We start from the raw sequence: 22391 nt of genomic DNA on the forward strand, positions 1-22391 counted from the left end.
AAAGAAGGATGGAGTAGAGGAAAGGGCAGACACCCAAGAGCAGCACTACATCAAATGAGTGGATGGTGAGTGCACCCAAACATCACATTAACAACAGAATAAAGAAGCTGTCATTATGAGATGCTACAGAAATAATATAGAGCAATGATGAATGAATGAATGAATGAACAGAAGTTTCATTATCTGTCACTGAGACTACATGAAACAAGCTGCAAAAGGATGAGCATCTAGGCCAAGTTAAGGTAAACAAACTATAATGACTGCCTTTCAATTGGTACAGACGCACCCTGAGCATGTCGCTGAGCTGACCCTGGTACTCGCGGTTGCGCTGGTACGCCTTGAAGCAGCCAATAAGGGCCAGTGTCAGCAATGATACCAGCACAAGGTCCTTCATGTGGCTTCCTGTTTCTGTTGGAGGGAAGATACCTAAGTAGTGGTAAAGGGCAATACAGGGAACACAGGGAAATGATGAAGAAATGTATATTGTATTAGGGAGAGGAAAAAGGGGTAGTGAGGGACAGATGAAAAGGATGGCAGAGAGTGAAAGAAATGAATAATACCTTCTTTTGATATATGTCAGTTTAATTGCATTTTTTTTTTTTTTTTTACAGCAGATTTTTAAAAATATTGCCACTATGCATTTCACTGATACCTATAACATTGATCTAGGAGTTACTTCAATTTACAACACCAAATGAATGCATGAAGTTGCGATATTTTGCAACAATTCACTGACATATATTGAAGACCACCTATACTAAAGAAAGAAGGAGAGAGGAAAAGAATGAAGTTTAGCTAAGGGGTGATAATGAGAATGGAAACAGTCTAGTAGGGCTATGACAGAGAGAGAGAGAGAGAGAGAAAGAGAGAGAGGAAATTTATGATACTGAAACCCTTTCCTATGCATTTCCAGTTAGTCATCATTATAAGCCTTGCATCTTTATCAAACTCTCACATCTTTTGAATGTATAAAGTACTAGGGGAAATAGCAACTTAGCTCTTCAGGCAGCAAAAAGGTTTAATAAGTCAACTGGTCTTTATCTTACAGTGGATTCAAAAACAAAATGGAATGTCCAACACAGTGACAAATAATGATGACTTACTGTGCTGTTATTTCATGAATGCAGTCTGCACTAACAAAATCTCTAACTAAAGCCTGATGTCCTCTATCATAAGAGCATTGACTATCATCATCTAATAACAGTACTGTACTATACTGAATAGCTTGATCTTTTAAAGCTCTTCTATTTGCACTAATGTGAAAAATGTGAAAAAGGTGTACTACATAGCTAGTTTTCTTATCTCTATTCACTCTAATGTGAAAAATGTCAAGAAAGCAATAGGGAAGATGCAAGGAAGGTGTCTTTCTTATATTAATATGGTACATTCAAAGAGGCATCACCATCCTTTAATATTCAAAGATGGCTGCACTTGGACATTATTACACTGCCTGATCCCAGGTTCTGGAATGCATATAATTATTAAAGTGATGGCAAATACTTCTATTTGCCACATCTCTCTTGATATAAACTACCAAATCTGTAAACATAAATCATCATCACCATCATCATGACCCTTTTTCCCACCTATTTTTGGATAGCACCATTAGAAATTGGCATCAGGCAGAGCTATCTGACACTAATTTTTGCTTAAAATAAATGTTCCCACAGATGTCTAATTATATACACAGTGTACATCATTCCACACTGAGGAGACAACTCTTTTGTACGTATTACTGAATTAAAACTGAGTGAGAAAAGGTGTAAGCAAGCCCCAAATATATGACAGTCATTTATGGACAATATGTAACTGTCAGATATGATCAGCCTGCTTCCCACATTATATATTGTAGTCAGCTGCATTGGAGAAAGAAAAGTCAACTACTATCAGTATCACAATTCAAAAATGGCCATTTATCAAACACAAGTACTATAACTCTTGGATGCACTCTGCCTGCATCCCACATTATACTGCAGTTAGAAACAAGAAAGATCAGTCATGTTCAGTCATTACCAAAGACCACGAATTTATTGTCAAACACTGGGGGCTTCTTTACACCATCACACTCTCAGTTATTATAACAGCCCTTACACTTGGACACACGTTAAACTTTGTGTGGTTTCTTTCCCCAGCACACTGGTCTTTTCCATGTATCATCTTTTTAACACCTTGGTAAAATGATGTCTTTCTTACTTTACTCTTGCTATCAACAGACTACTTTACTAAGCTTAGAAGAACCCTCCAGTAATGAAGGAGTTAATGGAGGGAATATCTAATCCCTCCATTTCTAAAAATCTCTTCTGCAATGCATAAAATCATCAGAAGATGGTGAGAATAAACTAAAAAGGCACAATACCAAAAAAATTTTTTTACCTGATATGACACATGGTATTTTATCACACAGTGTTAGAAGACTATGGTGCAGTCTCATAACTGAAACTTGTGTTGACTAGGAGTGCTAAGAAAAAGTATATGCTAAAGAATTTTTCCAAATCAAAATGACTGAGACCATCAACAAAAAATTCAATCATGTTTTTAAGTTTGATCCTTTAGGCTGCAACATAAATAAAAAAAGGGGGAGGAGGGAATACAAGTATGTGCAAGCCCTAACACATATGGTAGACTGGAACTCAAATGAAACCTCCCATTTTTCCTTCACTTACTGGAAGATGTTTTACTGAAGAATAAAACTACTTACTGTATAAATGAGCATAATGGGTAATGAAAACTGTGTTCCTCATCCAATGCATTATGCTGTGCTGCAAGCAATATAATTAACACTCTGGTCAAGGAATCCAAGCAATACACTGATTAGATAGGATGGGTGTTCAGATCTGCAACCATAGTTCCATCCTCTTACCTTATTTTTTTTATTTATTTTATTTTTTTTTTTAATGCTACCAAACACTTTCCAATTTGCCGTTCCTACTACCACATGATTTCACTCAGAGAGATCACCATTGCAGATGAGGAATTATAGCAGGGTATACCAACCCTCTCCAGATAGGAAAGTATCTTCTGAGCTGCATGAAATAATTTGGAGATACTGTAGCATGAATACATTACATATATGTGTTCTCAGACAGAAGAGGTTAATTAAAAGCTGTGAGGAATATGTCAATATCAAGATGCAACTCCACCGTGATGTAAAACAGACACAAATAATACAATGCAAATAGGTTATTAGTCATTTTGTTGCTGATCTAAACACCATTTCCTTTCTTCCCACAAATACTGCCCAGTCTTCGAAAGGGTTGAACAAAATATTAAAAAAATATGTATTTAAAATTTTCAAAATAACATGCTCAATCAATATTTCTGGATATTCAAATTCTGATTAAAAGCTGTGTGACTTCACCCCTCAAATCCACTTATGTACTTGTCATTTGATTCTTGCTACAAACGCACAAATTTATTCAGCTGCAGAAAGCCCTTATGAGAAGTTAATGGTGGTTTAATCCAACTCATTCAGTTTGAAATGTCAATCCTCAGGTGAAAAACAATGCATTGTGGTAACAAGAGTATTATGAAAATGACATACTTGGGCAGAAGGGGTTAATGTAGAAAATTAGTGTCAAAACCAAGCTGTGCTGCATAAAACACTTCACTTTTAGAGCTTTTGTTACTGATGCTGGTTGTTATGGTCCTAGCTTCATCTGTACATGAACATATGTAGAGTATGCTCCTGATCCTCACCTTCCCCATCTCACACTAGACTTCCTCTAGGGAATGCCATTCCACTCGCTAGCACTGGAACACCAAGGGGATCTCACATGTCCTTTATCCATCTACTACATGTACCTTACAAACTTACCTCACGCTCACTACATCCTTAACTCAGACGCCTTTTTCCTCAAGCAAAACAGAATAGGGACAGGGTTTACTGGCATATTAGACATGAATACAGAAGTTTGTAAGAATGATCAACATCTTATCCATAGCCAATACCCACAAGAGGAGAAAGAAAGAAACTGACTTTTCACCCCATAAGTAAATATCCATTGAGAGGATCAGAAATCATGGTTGTGCATGGACATAAAGTATAGACAATCCTAATGAGATACCAATAAACCTCTGTAGCCAGATCTAACAGTGTAACATCTGTGAAATCACCAACCTACTACTGTATGTAAGAATTTATTTTGGTTATAATTTATAATCTTCACTCACTCGATGTAGTGCTGCTTTCGAGTGTCTGCCCTTTCCTCTCCTCCATCCTTCTTTCCTTACATCCTCTTCTGTCCTTCTTTCCTTCAGTCCTTCCTAAGTCCTCCTGCCTACGGGTGACTTTACACTCTCTCTTCCGTCTTTCTTTCCTTCATTCTTTCCTCTTCCTTCTGCTTGTGGGTGACTCTACACTGAGTGACAAGCCAAATGGTTTCCTGTACACCAGGAAACCATATACTACACTGGGTGGTAACCATATAACCAAATTTTGGAACCTGGTGGTTTAGTGGGTAATTATTGCACTCCAATTGGATTGAGCTGGTGAAGGTTTATATCCAAGGGATGGTTGGGGTTTATTGCTCACATAATGCCACTCAGGGATGAGTGAGGCTGGTCACTCTCATCTTAAATGTCAGGACCAATTGCCTAGCCCAGGCCTCCTACACTCCCCATGGGGCAACGTAGGATTGGATGATGAATGGATGGATTATCAATTTTTTTCTGTAGCCAGATCTAACAGTGTAACATCTGTGAAATCACCAGCCTACTATATAAGAATTTATTTCAGTTATAATTTAAAATCTTTCATCAATTTTTTTTCTCCACCATTCAGTTGCAAACTGACTATGACACAGACACTGGAGGAAAATAAGAAGCAGGTGCAGATGCTTCACTGTTAAAGTCTACTCAAGGTGGGTGACAGACTGTGCACCCTTTCATCCCTTGGACTTACTGTATTTAGGAAAATGGAGAATGTCAACCACGTTTTGCTCTCCAATGATGTACAGCAAGCACTAACACTCAAATCAGGGAGACTCTCCTCCTTAGGCAGAACCTAAGGTGATGACGAAAGCTAATTGAAGGAGTGAAAAGTTTAGGAGCTGCAAAACCCCGAACTCATATTTCCTCAGAAAGGACACAGCTTCCGATCACACTGACCCACTCTTCCTCCTTGCAGCATCCATCACAGCAATGTTACTGGCATCTCTACAACCTCAAAACAGACAATTCACTCCTCCATGGACTCTGCATTATTTCTTGTAAAATTTTAGAGATGGTCCCAATATCATCATTTCATCATCATCATCATCATCATCATCTTTTTAGCCACCAAAGTATAAGGTACTCTTTATTTCTCACCACAATACATGGCAATGGGAAGATGGTCCTCTCACTGACCTATTTGCTTGTGGTAGTCTGCAGTGGTACTGACAGAGTTCCTTATGTGCTTTCCCAGCCTCTATAACAAGGAAACTTAGCTCTTAGCTATGCGATATCCTGTCATTTATTAACTCATTCAGGAGTAATGCCACACCTCAGCAGCCTAAGACAGATCTGGGGATGGTGAATAAATCTGATGTCTTTTGTTCTTAACTGCAGTGGGCTGACACAGCATGATTCTATGCATAAACTATCATATAGAAAAAAAGGATGTAGGATAGTGATAAAACAGAATACAGTACTCAGGTACCTCCTGCTTAACTCTCAGAGACTGGGATACTACAGTTAAATAAATAAAATCACCTGAGAGCAGCCATAATAAACTCCCAAAGTGTTCCACTCACCCTTTATGGGATAAAGATGGATTTACCACTGGTCTGATTTAAAAACAATACTATACTTAATTTGCACATTTCCCTCCTTATCAAATAGTTCATTCAAGATAACAATCAGCAAGCTATAAATTCTGTTTCTTAATCACATACTATATCCCAAAGAGTGGTATAAATGAACTGGATGTTATTTTTTTTTATAAGTCCAGTGCACTGGTACAGTATCTATTTTCTGTTACCTAACACTGAAATTGGCTGGCAAGAGGTCTAAGTTCCCTGCTACGTAGTTTACTTGTACTGTATTTAGGTTATAAAAGCTTTTGCAGATCAAAAAAATCATAGCACAGTGCTACAACTTTGAATAAAATAACAACTGCACAGTGGATAATATGACTGCCAAAAATGTTTGGCCATGTGGAGAGGATGGAGGGTGAGAGACTGATGAGGTGAGTGTATGTGATTGAGGTAGAGGGGGGGAGAGGGAGGGGGAGGCCAAGGATGATATGGAGGGATGGAATGGAGAGGTACTGTATATGAGAGAGGGGTGTGTGAGTTAGGAGCAGGGCAGTGAAATGGCGGGGGACAGAGCAACGTGGAGGCGATTTGTTTATGGCCACCCCACGTGGGATTCGGGCGTCTGGCAACGGATAGATAGATAGACAGAAAAATGTACTCCAACTAAACTCATCATAATGTATTCATCTGATATTTTCCAAACAATTAGTTATTCAGCAATGCATGTCTACATCCGAAGGTCAGTTATTCAGGAATGTATACCTAAAGTCTCAGTGTTATACCTGTACTGTGATCTAGCAACAACAGTTAGGGCTGGCTAAGGTTGGGCTGAGTAGTGTATGGCAGTGTGATGCTTATGCTAGTGACTGGCCTCTGTGACTGAGTGAAGTAAGAAGCTAGTCACCAGCAAGCCAAATCTTACACTTTAACAAGCAAGGACTATAAGGCAAGCAAAGCATACCTCCCACATTAAAGCCAATTGCCAGTCAAGATTTTCAGGTCAAACCAAACACAACAAAAATTATGACTAGCAAATCACTACAAATTAATTATGTACAACCCTACAGTATTTTTTCAGGTCCCAAAGCAGCCTTCACAGGCAACAGAACTGAAACAATGAAATGTAAAGAAACGAAAGGACAGTCAATGAAAAGTAAAAATCCTCCTGCTCATCATCATCATCATCATCATCATCATCATCATCACCACCACCACCACCATTGTCTTAACCCTGGTTTCCATGTTCACTTTGGGTGGGTGGAGAGATTCACTGCCAGGCTCCTTATTTTCCTCCAGGTCACCAGGCAGAGGAGAAGGAAGACCCAGTTCTCTCTCTCTCTCTCTCTCCCTGTTCCAATTTCCCCTCTCGTGTGTCATTCGAACTACGAGGGTGACTGCTCAGTGGTGGGCAGCGAGGCACCATATTCTTATCCCAGCAAAAAAAGAAAAAGAGAGAGAAGGTGGAAGATATGTTAAATATTTGTTAACTGGAACTACTGTATAACTTGCCTTTCATCACTGGAAATTCTTTATCAAACAGATTTTTTTTCCCATTATCTTATAACTAAGCAGAACACATTCCTTAAGAGACTGGGTATGCTCAAGCAGTGTTGTAAGCAGGGTTCTTATTCTTGTTGCTTAAGAAGGTTCCCTAGCACTTCTTCCTTACTAGCTTATTTCTGTGCATGACACATTAACACTCTTGTGTAGTACGCTACTTAAGCAATCTATGTCACTGTCAACCCCTTCATTGTGATAATGTATTTTATAATTTACTATTGTTACCAGTAGATTACTGTATTTTCTTCAGCTCCGTAGAATCTTTTCAAATGAGAATGGCTGGATTTACCATAACCTGCACTGACCCTTCATTACCAGACATCTGTCCTAAGTTGAACAATTCATCCAATGGTAGGTAGAATGAAATTTTGATATACATCACCAGACTGACAGGGTTTAAAATTTATAAATAGCATAGAAAAGAATACTGAAATGCAATTTTCATGATGATATCACTATAAAAGAGGTTCCAGAAAGCCTTCAAAGCTCACAAGAACATGGACCCTCATCATGCCCATTCTCCTTGCCAAGCCAGCTAGTAAACTGTAACTCCCCGAACAATACTTACCATACATGCCATCAGCAGATCACCAGCCATATGCAAAAAACAAAAAGAACAATCTGAATATGGCAGAGCAAGACTAGGATGCTTCTTGATGCTGCAGTCACATTTGTCAATCTTCAAGGATCCAAAGACACAGCAAAATACTACATCCCAGGCATCTGAATGATTCCCTTCACAAGCACTTTTAGTTAGAGATTATCATTTACAACTGGGCAAAAAATTAAATTAATCATCATTAAGTGAAAGCGACTGTATTATGCCCAAATCAGAAGTAACAATAAAGCATGCATTTTTTGCCACATATGGCTCATAGCTCTTTAGATCTGTGAGTATATATGAGAAGCAAAAAGGAGATCAGGGATGGTGTGGTGCTGTGGAATATAAGTATACAACAATCAGGGAGGAGTCCAGGATAATAAAGAAGACATTGACATGGGTAACACATAAAAGGAGATTAAAGATCAATTTGATATTAAAAAGGGTAAGAATATCAATATGATGTTCTAATGTGCTAAAACAGAATGCAAAATTACATGAGAAAAAAGGTTTCCCATTACATAACCACAACCAATCTCCTTTACTTAAAGTTAAAATACTTGTATGCTGACCAAACTAAGCTGGAAAAAAGGAAAAGCAATACTATAAAACTCCACAACCACCAGTCTACAAGCTCTCTAAGAAAATAAATCATTGCTGTGTAACTCTGCAACTCAAGTTATCATTAACAAAAAGTACCACCACTTTTATTAGAGACTTATCTGCTAGGAATAAAAAAAAATCCCCACTCATTGATTACGTAGAAGAGATACAGAAGAAACCTCACAGATGGCTAAAATGTAGAAATCATACATCAACAATATCTAAAACTGATTACAACAGGTTCACATAAATTTTGTAATTCTCTTATGCTCTCTGCATGTCAGTTAATATGCAAGAAGAGTACTCAGCACTTTAATCCTCTGGCTACATCATTAACTTTCCTGCTGGTTCTTAGAAAACATAATTCAGCCAGCAACACTGAGTGTTACATGGAGGCCATTGAATTTAACCACATGTCACAGTCAAGAACATTTTATTTTGTATGCCTCCTGCCTCTCTTGTCACTACACCTTACTGCCACTCTGAAGGAATATGTAACAACAGTATTTAATAAGATATTTGGAAAAATACGATAATTCAGTGCATTCAAAATAAGTATGAAACACTGTTTGAACATAACTGTGAGGATTCCACTGTGCTGCATACATGTTAATTTCTCACTGCTTGGGAACACACAGTCCAATAATGGCATTTTCATTTGTCGAGCTATACCAACAGACATTACAATGCAGAATAATATGGTAATTTATAACTTACCACCACAGTATGGTCCATATTTTACATATATCAGTTTTCAGTCAGCACTACCAGTTCTACTCTGCATCACTTTCTACTTCCTTACTCTTTTTCATGCTTTATAGTGTCTGCAGCTGTACATCTACTGATTACATGGTTGATTACTTATTTAATGAAGTAGCCACAATGTCTGCTCCACACACCAGCAGACTGAGTCATCATCACAAAATGCAAGATAAAATGGGACAATATATAAAACACCCTGTATTATCTCACCATCAAATCATGCAGCTGAAATGGCCACTTTCACTACCATAAAAACCTCACACTTTCCCAGGATGATGAGGAGAGTGGTATTAGGAAACAAAAGAAATGCAAAAAATATTTTATATCAACATATTGCCTGATCAAATGGGCCATTCACTTACCATTCCATATCACCATCATCATCATCATCATCATCAACCTAATTACAGCTTACACAATGGGGACCTTCAACAGTGTATCCTTACTGAACCCAAACAGTCTTTGGTTAATATTAACCGGTACCATCCCAGGCATTTCTGCAATCTTATACCCACCCAATCCCGGGCCAAAAATGGAAAAAAATTTTATTGCATAAAACACTCCACAAGGATATATAAATCAAGGAAAAACAAAAAAAAAGTACTCCTTATACGAGAAATAAGAGCAGGATAGCCGTCTGTCGTGTTTTTAGCCCAGTTTCCCAAGCCGTGAGCGACGTTTTCCCACCCAGCTGGGCGGGATGAGAGAGAAGCGGGGAGGAGAATGGGGGATTCCCCATTCTCAATATCCTTCTCCACTGGCTCATATTCCTCCCCAGAAGTCATCCAGGTTTTCCTTTTCTGAAGAATCACTAAATGAAGGGACAGAAGGGTCTATGTGATAATTTCAACAGCTTCTTCCAGCCCAATGAGGCGGAAAAATGGCATGATTTTCGCGACATTCTGACACTATGATGGGCAGTGGCAAACTGATGTTATCCAGCCATGCAGAACCAAACTCAGTACAACAACTGCTTGAACACAGTGTTGCCAATACATTAAGCTACTCCTTAGCAAAAAATTAGCTAGACTGAAGCAGTCTGAGACACACTACAGTGCTCGAATTTTGCTGTCGGCACCATCACATCACTGGAATTAATCGAGATGTTTTGTACTGTCGGCACTATGCCGACAGCGGGATTGTACGGGTTAAATCACTCAACATTTTGGTTTGGGATAAAGGAACTTAATCATTAAGTGAAGGATACCTGCCACAGTGGGCAAGAGGTCTTCAAACCTGACAGCCAGTATCATTAAAGTTCAACATATTTTCCCCGCTTAAAAATTTTCAAATAAGTCAGGGGACACTCTGGATATGAGAGATTTTAATATGATGACACTTTTCACTACTCTAACCTTTACACAGGCTGAAAATTAATAAATCACCATTATAAATAGTACACTGAGTCAACTAAACTACCAAAGATGATTAGTGAATGCACAGACCAATTATTTTACCTTTTCACTGTTGTTGATGCATTAGTGCACTTTTGTCAAGAAGAACATAAGATATTGTACAACTCAGGGAAACCCAAGCTATCCAAGGCTTTAAAAACTAACTCAAGTAACTCTTTCTCTGCTACTGGTATAGACAAAAGCAATAATCAGCATCCTCCCAAGTGACAAAAGCCAAGGCCCTGTAATGCACATCAGATTCCACAGACTTTTCCAAAATACTGGATCACCATGGATTCACCCCCACTCTCACTCTATTTCGGAGTTCACCTTCTGAGTGGATGAACTGTTCATGGGTCCTTGGCTATGTCTGTTGTGGGGGATACTGATTATTATTTTCAAGTGTACACCCAGGAATTCTAGGTAAATGCCAAACAGTCTGTTTAGTCGAGTGAAATCCAAGTAGCAGTAGTGGTAGTGGCTGCTACCTCAGGCTCATCTGAATAAAAACCTGTTTAGCCTTTACCAGCACCCCACCATCTTTCTTCTGAAGGACAGGGAGAGATTGAGGGATATTTCTATAACCAGGCAGCTTCAACACCCATTTATATCAGTGCCACCACATGAAGGTATCCCTCTTCAGACCCAAGCCTAGCAGTCAAAGGGTTAAAGAAATACCATTCTACTGACCTTTAGGGGGTCCGAATAGCACAACATCCATGGCTTTTATGGTGATCTTGGAGCGATGTTTCGGGTCCTTGATACCCAAAACTTTGGTCAAGAACTGCTCGTTGTTTGCTGCCAGTCTGATTGCATAAGTGGAAATGAGATAATAACTACAACAGCGAATCATCATCATCATCATCATAATCCTGACCTTCTTTTCTCTGCTAGCTGTCTCCTGCCAGTCTGACTGCTTAAGAGGTGAGATAATAGCTACAACAGTAAATCATCAGCATTAGCATCATCATAACCGTTACCTTTTTTCTCTGCTCGATGTTTGCTGCCCAGTCTGACTGCTTAAGTGCAGGTGAGATAATAATTGTAACAGTAAATCATCATCATCATCATCATCATCATCATCACCAGTATAATCATTCTGACCTATTTCCCACCCAAGGAGAGGGTGAAGAAAAAGAAATAACACAACTCCTTGAAACTGATGCCAGCTACTCAATCACAACTGTGGCTGTGTTCCCTGCTTACTGGTATACTGTACAAAATTACACACTAATAATTTCTCTCCAGTGACATATTTTCTGCTTTATTGTTGCTATCTCTAGAGTTATATTCAGTCCAGTGAGGGTCATCTCTTATTTTACATCAGCTACTGCCAAACAGTATCACTCAGCTTAGGAGACCTTTCTAATGAAGAAGTGAAAGCCATAACAGACAGAGTATACAGTATCAGAATCTCAATGACCACCTATTATAATTCCCTCATCCTAAGCAAATCTTCCTTACCAACATTTAATATATTATGCATACTAACTATACGTAAGGTAAAATTATCATACAAGTATGAGTATCAGATTTAACTACATACATAATTAAACCAATTTGTTTCATAGCTTTGTCAAACAAAAACACACAAAGTAGAGTATCCCAATTCCAAAATTATTATTCCAAATGGATCAATTTTCAGTATTCCAGATTAATGATTTTAAAATTCAACTGGACTTCCTGGAAGAGGTAACTGATGCCAGCCCTGAACACATAAAAGCAAACTACTGCTTAAGTAAATTATTGTACTGCTCAACTGTGCATAGTACTTTTTTACATAGAGAGTACCCTTTATCCTGATACTGTACAGGTATAGCTTGGTCCCCAGAAATACAGATTTGGAAGACTCAACTGTACATCCAGCATTTCACCCCTTCACAACAATGATGTATTTTTATAATTTATTCCTTCTACCATATGACAATTTTATTCAGCTTACAAAACACCTTGCTTACCAAAGTGGATGAGGAATGCTATATCTCACTACTTCAGTTTGAAAAGTCTCTTGTAAGTTGACTATAATTGGTGCTACCAATAAAAAAAAAAAAAAAAATCACTGGGCTGAAGATACTTAATTCTGAACAGAGGTACAGTAAACCGGAAACTTGAAGGGTATGACAGTAACACAGCACCAGGGAAATACTGTACAGTGAATCACCATACTGCACCAAAACACATCAAATGACTCCAGAACATCAAAGGTATAAACATATCTTTTTCCCAACTTGAGAACTGTACCTCAGAGCATCAGTATGCATGTAAATTACTGCTGTCATTGTATATGTTGCTGAAATGTGCAGTTCCAGGGAGAAGTAACTGTTTACCCCCTTCAACCTAAGGAAACAATTCATATTGTATTCCTACTGGTATAAAAAAAATTTTTATTTAGACTACAGGATTAATGACGATGGCAATTAACAAAGATTATACCATACCCCTCCAGTTCAGAGAGTCTCTCCTGAACTAAATATAATAATCTGTAAATGGCAAGTACAAAACAAAAAACACAATAAGACTGAGAGGATCAATTCATAATAGGATATATCAAGTGACTGATGCTACAGAGAGAAACATGGTAAAGAGCTATACACCACATCGTTGTTATATGTACTACATATAACTGGGTAATATTAATGACCTCTAGTTCCACGGATGGAAAAGTAATGTACTGTATATGGAATGTACGAATGTCACAGCAGTTTAGGTTACAATACAACTGTTGCTCTTGGTGGTAAAGTTCCAAGTAAACTATCATATCTGGGTAGAACACTGTTAGGTGTTAAGTAAGAAGAGCAATCATGCACCATTACCTACATCAAAACTATGCTCTGCAGAAATGTATGCCAAAAATAATCCAAACACTGAAAGAAAACAAACAGCCTGCATTAAAACGAAGGACAATTGCCAAACAGAAAACTTTCAACAGGTCTCTTTCCATGGTTATCTGCTTGTTCATGATAAATAAAGACAAAACAAAGCAGGTGTCGTCTGGCCAACAAATCTGTAGTAAGGAGCATAAGTGTAAGTGTATAGACCCTGTAGTATACAAGAAAAAACAACACTAAAGTTGGTCATCGTTTAAATTTTTAAAACTTCAAGTTGCTATATTATTCGGTTGCTGATAAATTACCACCTATACTTCACTTCAATTCACCTGTGATTCACTATAAAATTGCTTTGAAGCCTAAAATGAGTATAATTTTGTACTTTTAACTCTACAACCATGAACCAGAAGCATTACAAACTTAAAGCTGCTTCACTTAAATGTTGTTTTTTGTCAGCACACATCCAAGACTTTTACGTGAGGAATTACTTGACTTATGAGGTGTCCCAGGAAATGTGTGAGATAATTCAGGTTATTGTTCCTAGGCTGCTTTTGAGTAATAAACGCTATATCAACACAAGTCCAATGTTCAGCCATTACAAAGCTACAATTACTAATGCTCTTATAGGTCAAAAATTTAGCTCTGTGATGGCTAAGAATTGGACACATGTTGATATGACATTCCCTACTCAAAATCAACACCAGATTAATGTCCTGAAACTTTTTGCACATTAGAAGACACAGTGTTAAAGGCATCTGAGGTGGATGACGCCAAAGACACAGGTATATGGACGATACCACAGGGTCTAATTGGATGGGATGGGTGGGAAACATTACCAACACAAGACAATGATGGGGATGCACAGCTGGGGAGTCACCTGTCTAGGGAGTGCTGAGAAACTCTCCGCTTGCCTGAGGTAGTTAGCACGCTCAGTAGGGCACTGTTGGGCGTGGGGAGAAAGAATGATAGCGTGGAGGATGGGGATATATGAAAGAAGCGCAAAGGTACGACAGAAGAGAGCAATGTAACGGTAAGAAAAAAGAGCAAAAAGAAAATAGTACAGCAGGAAGATGATAAGACAGAGGAGAGATGAAATGTGAGCAGAGAAAGGGGAAAAGAGGAGAAAGATGAGAAGAGCATAGAAAGAACAAAGAAGAGAAGAGAAGAGCATAGAATGATGAGAAGAGAAAAGGACAGAAAGAAGAACAAAGAGAAGAAAAGAATGGAAAGGAAAGAAGAAACAAAAGGAAGGAAAAGAAATGGAAAATAAAAGAAAAAATATATATGAAAGGTAACGGAGAATGGAGAGCATAGATAAGAGAGAGGAGAAATAAGGGACGGAACATGAGAGAGGGAGAGATGAAAGAGGAGAGGAAGAGGGGGAAGATGACAGAAGGATAGTAAGAGAGAGAAATTTCAGGAGGGGGAGGTAATAAGTGGATGGACTAGCGATACTGCCAGTTTGTCAGCTGGATGTGTAAAATGCTGGACAGTCAGTGAACACTTGTGCTGCCTCATCTGGTCTGTCAATTTTCTTCTGTTAAATTTACTTCATGTTCAAGCTCAATGTCCGGAGTGACCTCTAATTACAACTGTGCCTTATTCTTGCTTATTTTTGCTACCTCTGAATTTTGTTACTCAATTATGACCTCTTGTACTGAGAAGGTTTGCCATCACCACCCTCATCTTTGTTCATATCATCATCATCATCATGGCCTTTTTTCTGACCTACAAGACAGGGCAAGGTAGAATCCAGGAAAAAGAAAAAGAGAATGTACAAAAGAAAGAGCCAGACATTCATTCATGCATCATTCAAGCTTTGGGAATCCTGACTCCAGGGGCTTGAACAATGTGTGAATAAATGTCTGGCCCATTATACTGCGTATGCTGTTGATGTTTTTCCCATTTCTGTGCTTCCTCTTTTCTTTTATCACCTCAATTATGTCCTTCAGTTTGTTTTCTTACCTATCTTACTTTCTATCTTCCAGCATTATTTCTAACACTGATCTCTCCACTGAACTTTAAGCATTTCTCAGTTTAGTCTCTAGTTCCCCAGTTCAAAAGTTTCCCTCTGTGTATGAACAGACAACCACTAAATTCAATTGTTTCCCCTGTCTCTTTCTAATTGTTGGATTCAATGATCCCTGATAGAGTCGTGGTGGAAAAATGTGCATATTATCACCAACTGTTGAAAATGATGCATCCAAGTCCACTACATATCAGTCAAGCATCAATGAATCCAGTGGTGAAATACAGTGGTAGTAGGACAGGCAAACAGACTTTCATATTTATCTGTAACTGTACTGTAAACATAGCAGAGGCCAGCTAGCATATAACTGACATAATGAAGGCAGGCAGCTGTACCAGGCACATTTGGGTCCTATTTTGTGGTTTCTGAGGGGGAAATTATCAGAATGGTGGAGGAACAGAACTTTTTTGTCACTTATCTCAGGTTGAATCAAATGGCTTGAGGTAGCAAGAATAAACCAATGTAATAAGCAACCTAATTCTTGGGGCTTAAAAATATACCATGTTATTTTTCACACTCTCTTGACCTTCAAATTTGCATTCTCCAGACTCCAGCTTTTTCCTATCATCCTTACTCTGATAACCATCAAGCTGCGTTATGGAATTAAAGCCTGCAAAGCCTAGCATCACCACACAGCAATTCATTTCACACAAATCATATACGGCCAACCAGGTTAACCCTTTCAATCCAATAATGTACTTTTGTGTTTATTCTTGCTATTACCAGATTATTTTACTGAACTTAGGACAGATCTCTAATAGTGTAAGGCACCAGTTCAAGAAATCTATTCTAAGTTGAATAAAATTAACTGGAGACTGCAAAAACCCCACCAGTTCAAGAAATCTATTCTAAGTTGAATAAAAGTAACTGGAGACTGCAAAAACAAAACAGAAAAAAAAAAATCTCTAGATTCAAGGGGTTAAGGCAGCCATGAAGAGAATAGTCATCCATCAATCATATGAACATTTTTTATAAATATAAAAAAATATGGGAGATGTGAGAGAGGAGCCATTCTGAACACAGTTCCAAACTGAATTCCCTGATAAACTTATGAGTATTTTCCTGTCAAAACACAGATTTGTTTATGCCAGAAGAACAAAAAATATGAAATAATTCTGCACTCTCACTTCCTGGCCCTTCCAACAAGACAAATCATACATTCAACATGGAACTGAATGAAAGTTTGTGAATTTCTGTCTTTGTATCTATGCATACATTACGGAAAATTCATAAACACAAAGAAACATCATAATCATACTCATTAGAAAAGCCACCTCAACTGTCAGTGCACTGATGTTGACAAATCTGCCAGGAAACATGGAGGTAGAACATATTACAGTAACAAAGAGGATGTTATTATTAGAAAAGCTGATAAAGCTGTTACAGCCACAAGTGTGATAACAAGTGGTGATATTATTTCAAATACAATGAACAATGAGAAAAATTTTAAAAAGAAAAAAAAAACAGTAATACATTAATACTGAAGCAATTCCACATAATTATTGATAAATAAATATTAGCCTTCTTATAAGTTATCCAACACTTATGAAACATCATACCAGTAGATATTTATGCTAACACCAATTCAAAATACATAAAATAAGGCTATGTACCTAAAAACGATCTTCACCTGATGAAACTATAAAATAACAACGAGACTCTGTTAGGGAAAAAAAAAAAAAAATGTGTGGAGTGTGGAGAAGGGGTCAGAATGTGGAATGAAACCTGAGAATGAGATGAAATCAAAGTATAGGACAAAACCAGAGTGTGGGGCTAGACTGGACAAAAACAGTGTAGGGGACAATATCAAGACTGTAGGATGGAATTAGGCTGTGGGTAAGAGGCTAGTGTGGGGAAATGCAGGAAACTGTCCAGGATATGTGAACTCTGATCAGCTTTGGAAAAGCCTTGCATACTGTATGGGTAAAGCTATTATCTAACTCCCCCAGGTCAAAAAGTCTATCCCAAGCTGAATAAAACTGTCAGAAAATGGCAAGAATAAAACAAAAAGTTATTCCTGGGCTCCAATGATGTATTTATAATTTTATTCTTACTCTTTCACACAATTTTAACATGAGAGACTTTTCAAACTGAGGAGTTTCTTACAGGAACTCACCAACACATTCAATATGAGATACCTTTCCTAAGTTAATTTAAATCATCTGGTAAAAGCAAGAAGAAACTAAGAAAATAAATCAATGGACTGCAGTGGTTATAATTTCCAACTAAGACATACTGAGGGAAATAGATAAATGAAAAGGAAAATCAATGGGCTAGAAGATTTATGTGATCCTGCTAAGACATACCATGAAGTGATGAATACAATGAAAAAGATGTTCCTGGGATGAATAGTTTGAATCATCATACTAAAACAATAAATGTACTAAGGACTGTAATCTAGGTGACAGAGTAAGCTTTGTAGCACCTATGCCTTAGCCACTTATTTTGGATACTTCAGTTTAATATTCTCTTGTACATCATATGGCTTTCATATTGACATCATTTGCATCAATAATGGAAGAGGAGAGTGATGTCTAGTACTGTATGCAGAATAAACTGTGGAAAAAGTTGTACAAAACTTCCAAAGCCATTTAAAATATGGGCCTAATACTTGATGAGGAAGAAATGTAAAACCAAAGAATATATCCCTGGACTGAACGGGTTAAGTGATGAGAGTAGGACGTACCGTGGGAGGATGGATCCATTGACAGCATTCTGGTAAAAGGTGTGGGCATATTGTTGCAACTCCACAGACTCTGCCAGCCATCCCACCGTCTGATCCACTGTCCAATTGTGTACCTGCAGAGCAAAGCTGGGTTATGGCAAAGGCTGAGGGAATGCAAATTACCATCATCATTTTCATGTGTTTTTTTCCTACCCCACTATTTGGTCTGCTGCCCAATTGTGCACCTGTGGAGTAAAGTTGGATTATGGAAAATGCTGAGCAGACAACAGTGAATAAATGGCAACAGCCACACCCATACTGCGCATTGCAAGGCATAGGGTCCCAAAGCTAAGCTAACATAGATCATTACATTTCAGGGTAAGTGACCAGTGCAATGGCTAGGGGCAAATCACTGGCCAAGGTACCTGGAGGAAATGGACAATCAGTGAAAAGGCTAAGGGTAAATCACCACATCCCTGGAGACATTTTGGTGACCAGTGAAAGGAATAAAGGTAAATCACTGGCTAATGTTCCTGGTCCATGCCCAAAACCCTCCAGATGCCAATTGGAGATTCAAATCAATGAGTAGATCATAAAGTCTTCATTCTGACAGGTGCCTCCAACCAATGGACCATCATGTGTCACAATGGGGACTATCAAAAAATAAGACAGGAGAGATGGCAAATATAATGTACAGAACACAGAGGACAGGAGGAAGACTAACAGTCAAAATGTTCAAAGCTTAAATAAGAAAAAGACAAGAATATAATCTGTCATCATTAGCTAACACATGTGATGAAGGTATAACAAGTTTGACCATTTTATATCATTACTCACTGCACTCATTAATGTGGACTTTAGGCAGATCAAGTCAAACGACCTAAGGTCTTCCATAAATGCCCTTTAAAAATTTGAGGGGTTCCTTAACTTTTGTGATCTACATTTTATGTATGTCTATTTGTATATCTATCTATTGCCAGACCACTTAACACTGCGAGGACTGGCCACACACTAATCATCTGCATGTCACTCTGTCCTCTGCCATCAGGCTGTCCTCTCTCCAGCTCACATCCCTCTCTCTAATAAACCTCTCCATTCCAACCCTCCATCTCATCCTTCAAATACAGTGCCACTAATAATAATTCCCAGAATGAAACACTGGAACATAAAGCAACTGTTACTGGGGAGAAGAGAGAAAAGGTAAAAGAACAGCGAGTGCCAGTGAAACCTAAAAAAAAAGAGGGGGGGGGCAATTGCTCGGGACAGCTGCAGGAAATTACAGAAATAGCTAGAGGAGTATGCCAAACAGAGCTGGTGGGGAGATTTATCATGTTGGTAGAAAAATTCTGTGCAAATATTTGAATGAGAAGAAAAATTACATGCAAATATTTAACTAAGGGAAAAATTATATGCAAATATCTGAATGAGAATAAAATTCCATTCAAGAAACTGAGTACAAATATTACTGTACATGCAAAATATTTGAATGGGTATAAATGCTAAACCCACATGTCTGAGTAAGTGCAAAAAAATTACAAGTAAATATATGAAAGCACAAATATTAAATTACATCCATTTCAATACTGTGGGCAGAATCCACAAATAGAAAAAAAATAATAATAGCAGAAAAATTATTATCAACAATGTAAGGGCCATACATCCAATCATTTTGCTCTCAAGCCTTTAATGCTTTCATCATCATCATCATTACTTTTCCTTTCGTGAGGTAATTTTCAGAAGACAATGAAAAAGAAAGTACAGAAGTGGTAAAAGTATCGACAGAATGCCAAGTGAAATGGGCCAGACACTCATTCACACACCATTCAAGTCCCAAAAAACCTAATTCCACCTCACAGGCCTAACCATCAACATGTAATAATCTCATGAGGTAAAATGGTAAAAGGAGAAAGCTGAAGTGTAACTGTCCTCGCTACATACCTCTGACTGTTTCCAGATGTACCAGAGTTCTGCCACGGAGATGTACTGGTCATTGTTGTGGTGGAAACTCTTCTGCCTCTTCTCATATCCCTTGTGGTACTGCAACTCTTCTTTCAGAAACTGTTCAAAGGGTAAAAAAAAATCTTAATGATGAACTTTATGATTCTACTTACCTAACACTGCAATCACATATCCACTCATACTTAACTCATCACAGGAATTTCTCCCCCTGTCCAAGGGTTAATACTGTACTGTACAAATACAGAAGTTTTGGGATGACATTAAGATAATGAGAATTCAATTGTATCTCAGATCGCTTATATATTTTAGTTTATGTCACAAATGCTGTTACAGTACTACTACAGAATAGACAATATGATAACAGAGCACTACAAGAATTTGCTCTACACAACCAAGCCCCAACACAGGTAGGACAACATTTCTTTTGCAATAAATACATTATTGTAAGCAAACATTCTCTACATAACGGTGTACTTCATCATTACAAGTCATCCATTTAATGTTCTTTATTGTTGTTAAGACCTCAGTAAAGCTGAACTGTCAATGTTTCACTGCTACCCATGAAGTTGATTTGACACTTTTCCTCAATTTACTGTTTTAACTACTGTACATGTAAAACACTGTGACATTTTAGAACACATTCCAATTTAAAACAAGGACACTTTCAAGAGCTAAGGGCAAAAGTTTGCCTAATATTCCACCTCCTCTACTTCTCACTTTTCTCTGCTGGCTAATATTCAGAAGCAATGAGAGGTTTTGTAGGTTTTTCTGCCCACAAATGATGCTCTTTGATATGATGCTTTAGGGAGAAAAGTGACAGACATGGCCAAAGTGTGAAGCAAATGCAGTGGCTTTGCAGACAAGCTTCTGTTCCTTGGTGTACTACTGCAGACTAAGAATGATTCACTTCCTTATAATATTTATCGAGAGTGTGAGCAATGACTTTCAAAACCTGGTATTCTGAACAGTGATGGCCAACAAACATCTCTGAAAATTATGTTAGAGTATCATAATTTTTTGACTAAAAAATGGATCAATATGACTGTTTGCAAAAGTACTCAACAATCTTTACAATGTGTATACGTACATCAACAGACTCTGCCAAATCAATATCACCGCTGCGGTCATCATCCAACTGGTAGTGGAGGGATCTGATCGCTTCATAATTGGGCACCTCCTCTGGCACTAGACACAGCTCATCCACCTCAACACACCCTGGACAAATCACATAAATAATAATAATAATAATAATAATAATAATAACAACCACGGTACTTGTAATGGTAATAGAAGTATGAAAAATAACACCAATAATAATAATAATAATAATAATAATAATAATAATAGCCCACTTGGTGGTCTGGTGGTTGAACTCTAGGGTAAAAATGACATGTTTTCATGTTACAGTTCAAGGGCACAGAGGTGAACACGGGTTTTTCTTTCTATGTCACATAATCTGATATAGTAGACCTGCCTTGCATCTGTCTCTGTCTCTGTCTCTCTCTCCTGTAATCTTGCCTTGGGTTCCTGTACTCCAAGGAGGGCAATATGGGGTTGGTCATTACTGGATACTTTATAATTCCTTTGTGAGATTAGTTATACCCTCAAGAGGCCTAAGAACTACACCAAGATGCATTTGAGAGAAATGTTTAAGAAATCGACACTGTTTTGCTGCACATCACTGCATTCATTCATTCACCCATCGTCCAATCCTATGTTGTCCCATGAGGAGCGTAGAAGCCCGTGGCTATGCAAGTTGGTCCAGACATTTAAGATGAGAGTGACACCTTCACTCATCCCTGAGTGGCATTACTTGAGTAATAAACCCCAACCATCCCTTGGATATAAACCTTCACCGGCTCAATCCGATTGGAGCTCTGTAATTACCCACTAAACCGCCAGGTGCCAAAATTTGGTTACTGTATCTGGTTACCACCCAGCATAGTAAATGGTTTCCTGGTGTACAGGAAACCATTTGGCTTGTCATTAAGTGTAGAGTCACCCACAGGCAGAAGGAAGAGGAAAGAATGAAGGAAAGAAAGAGGAGGGAATGTAAAGTCACCCACAGGCAGAAGAACGAGGAAAGAATGAAGGAAAGAAAGACAGAAGAGGGAGTCTGAGGTCACTCATAGGCAGAAGGATGAGGCAAGAATGAAGGAAAGAAAGACAGAAAAGGACTGAAGGAAAGAAGGATGGAGGAGAGGAAGGGGCAGACACTCGAGAGCAGCACTACATCGAGTGAGTGGATGGTGAGA

The 22391-nt window shown here is 38.2% G+C and overlaps 1 protein-coding gene across 1 annotated transcript in view; it reads right to left on the reverse strand.

Annotated features, from left to right (window-relative positions):
* The window catches only part of LOC145405802 (stromal interaction molecule homolog), a 105010-nt gene that overhangs the window by 30862 nt on the left and 51757 nt on the right, over window positions 1–22391 (reverse strand). The window contains exons 2-6 of the mRNA XM_080277039.1: window positions 21224–21351; window positions 20116–20235; window positions 18199–18311; window positions 11346–11461; window positions 287–408 (exon numbers count right to left, since the gene is read on the reverse strand). Of these exons, the coding sequence (XP_080133165.1) occupies window positions 287–408; window positions 11346–11461; window positions 18199–18311; window positions 20116–20235; window positions 21224–21351 (599 nt within the window). The remainder of the gene's footprint in view (window positions 1–286; window positions 409–11345; window positions 11462–18198; window positions 18312–20115; window positions 20236–21223; window positions 21352–22391) is intronic.

The sequence above is a fragment of the Coenobita brevimanus genome, chromosome 68 (genome assembly GCF_032717465.1).
Source record: "Coenobita brevimanus isolate Jiangsu-jjx chromosome 68, ASM3271746v2, whole genome shotgun sequence".
Taxonomy (NCBI): domain Eukaryota; kingdom Metazoa; phylum Arthropoda; class Malacostraca; order Decapoda; family Coenobitidae; genus Coenobita; species Coenobita brevimanus.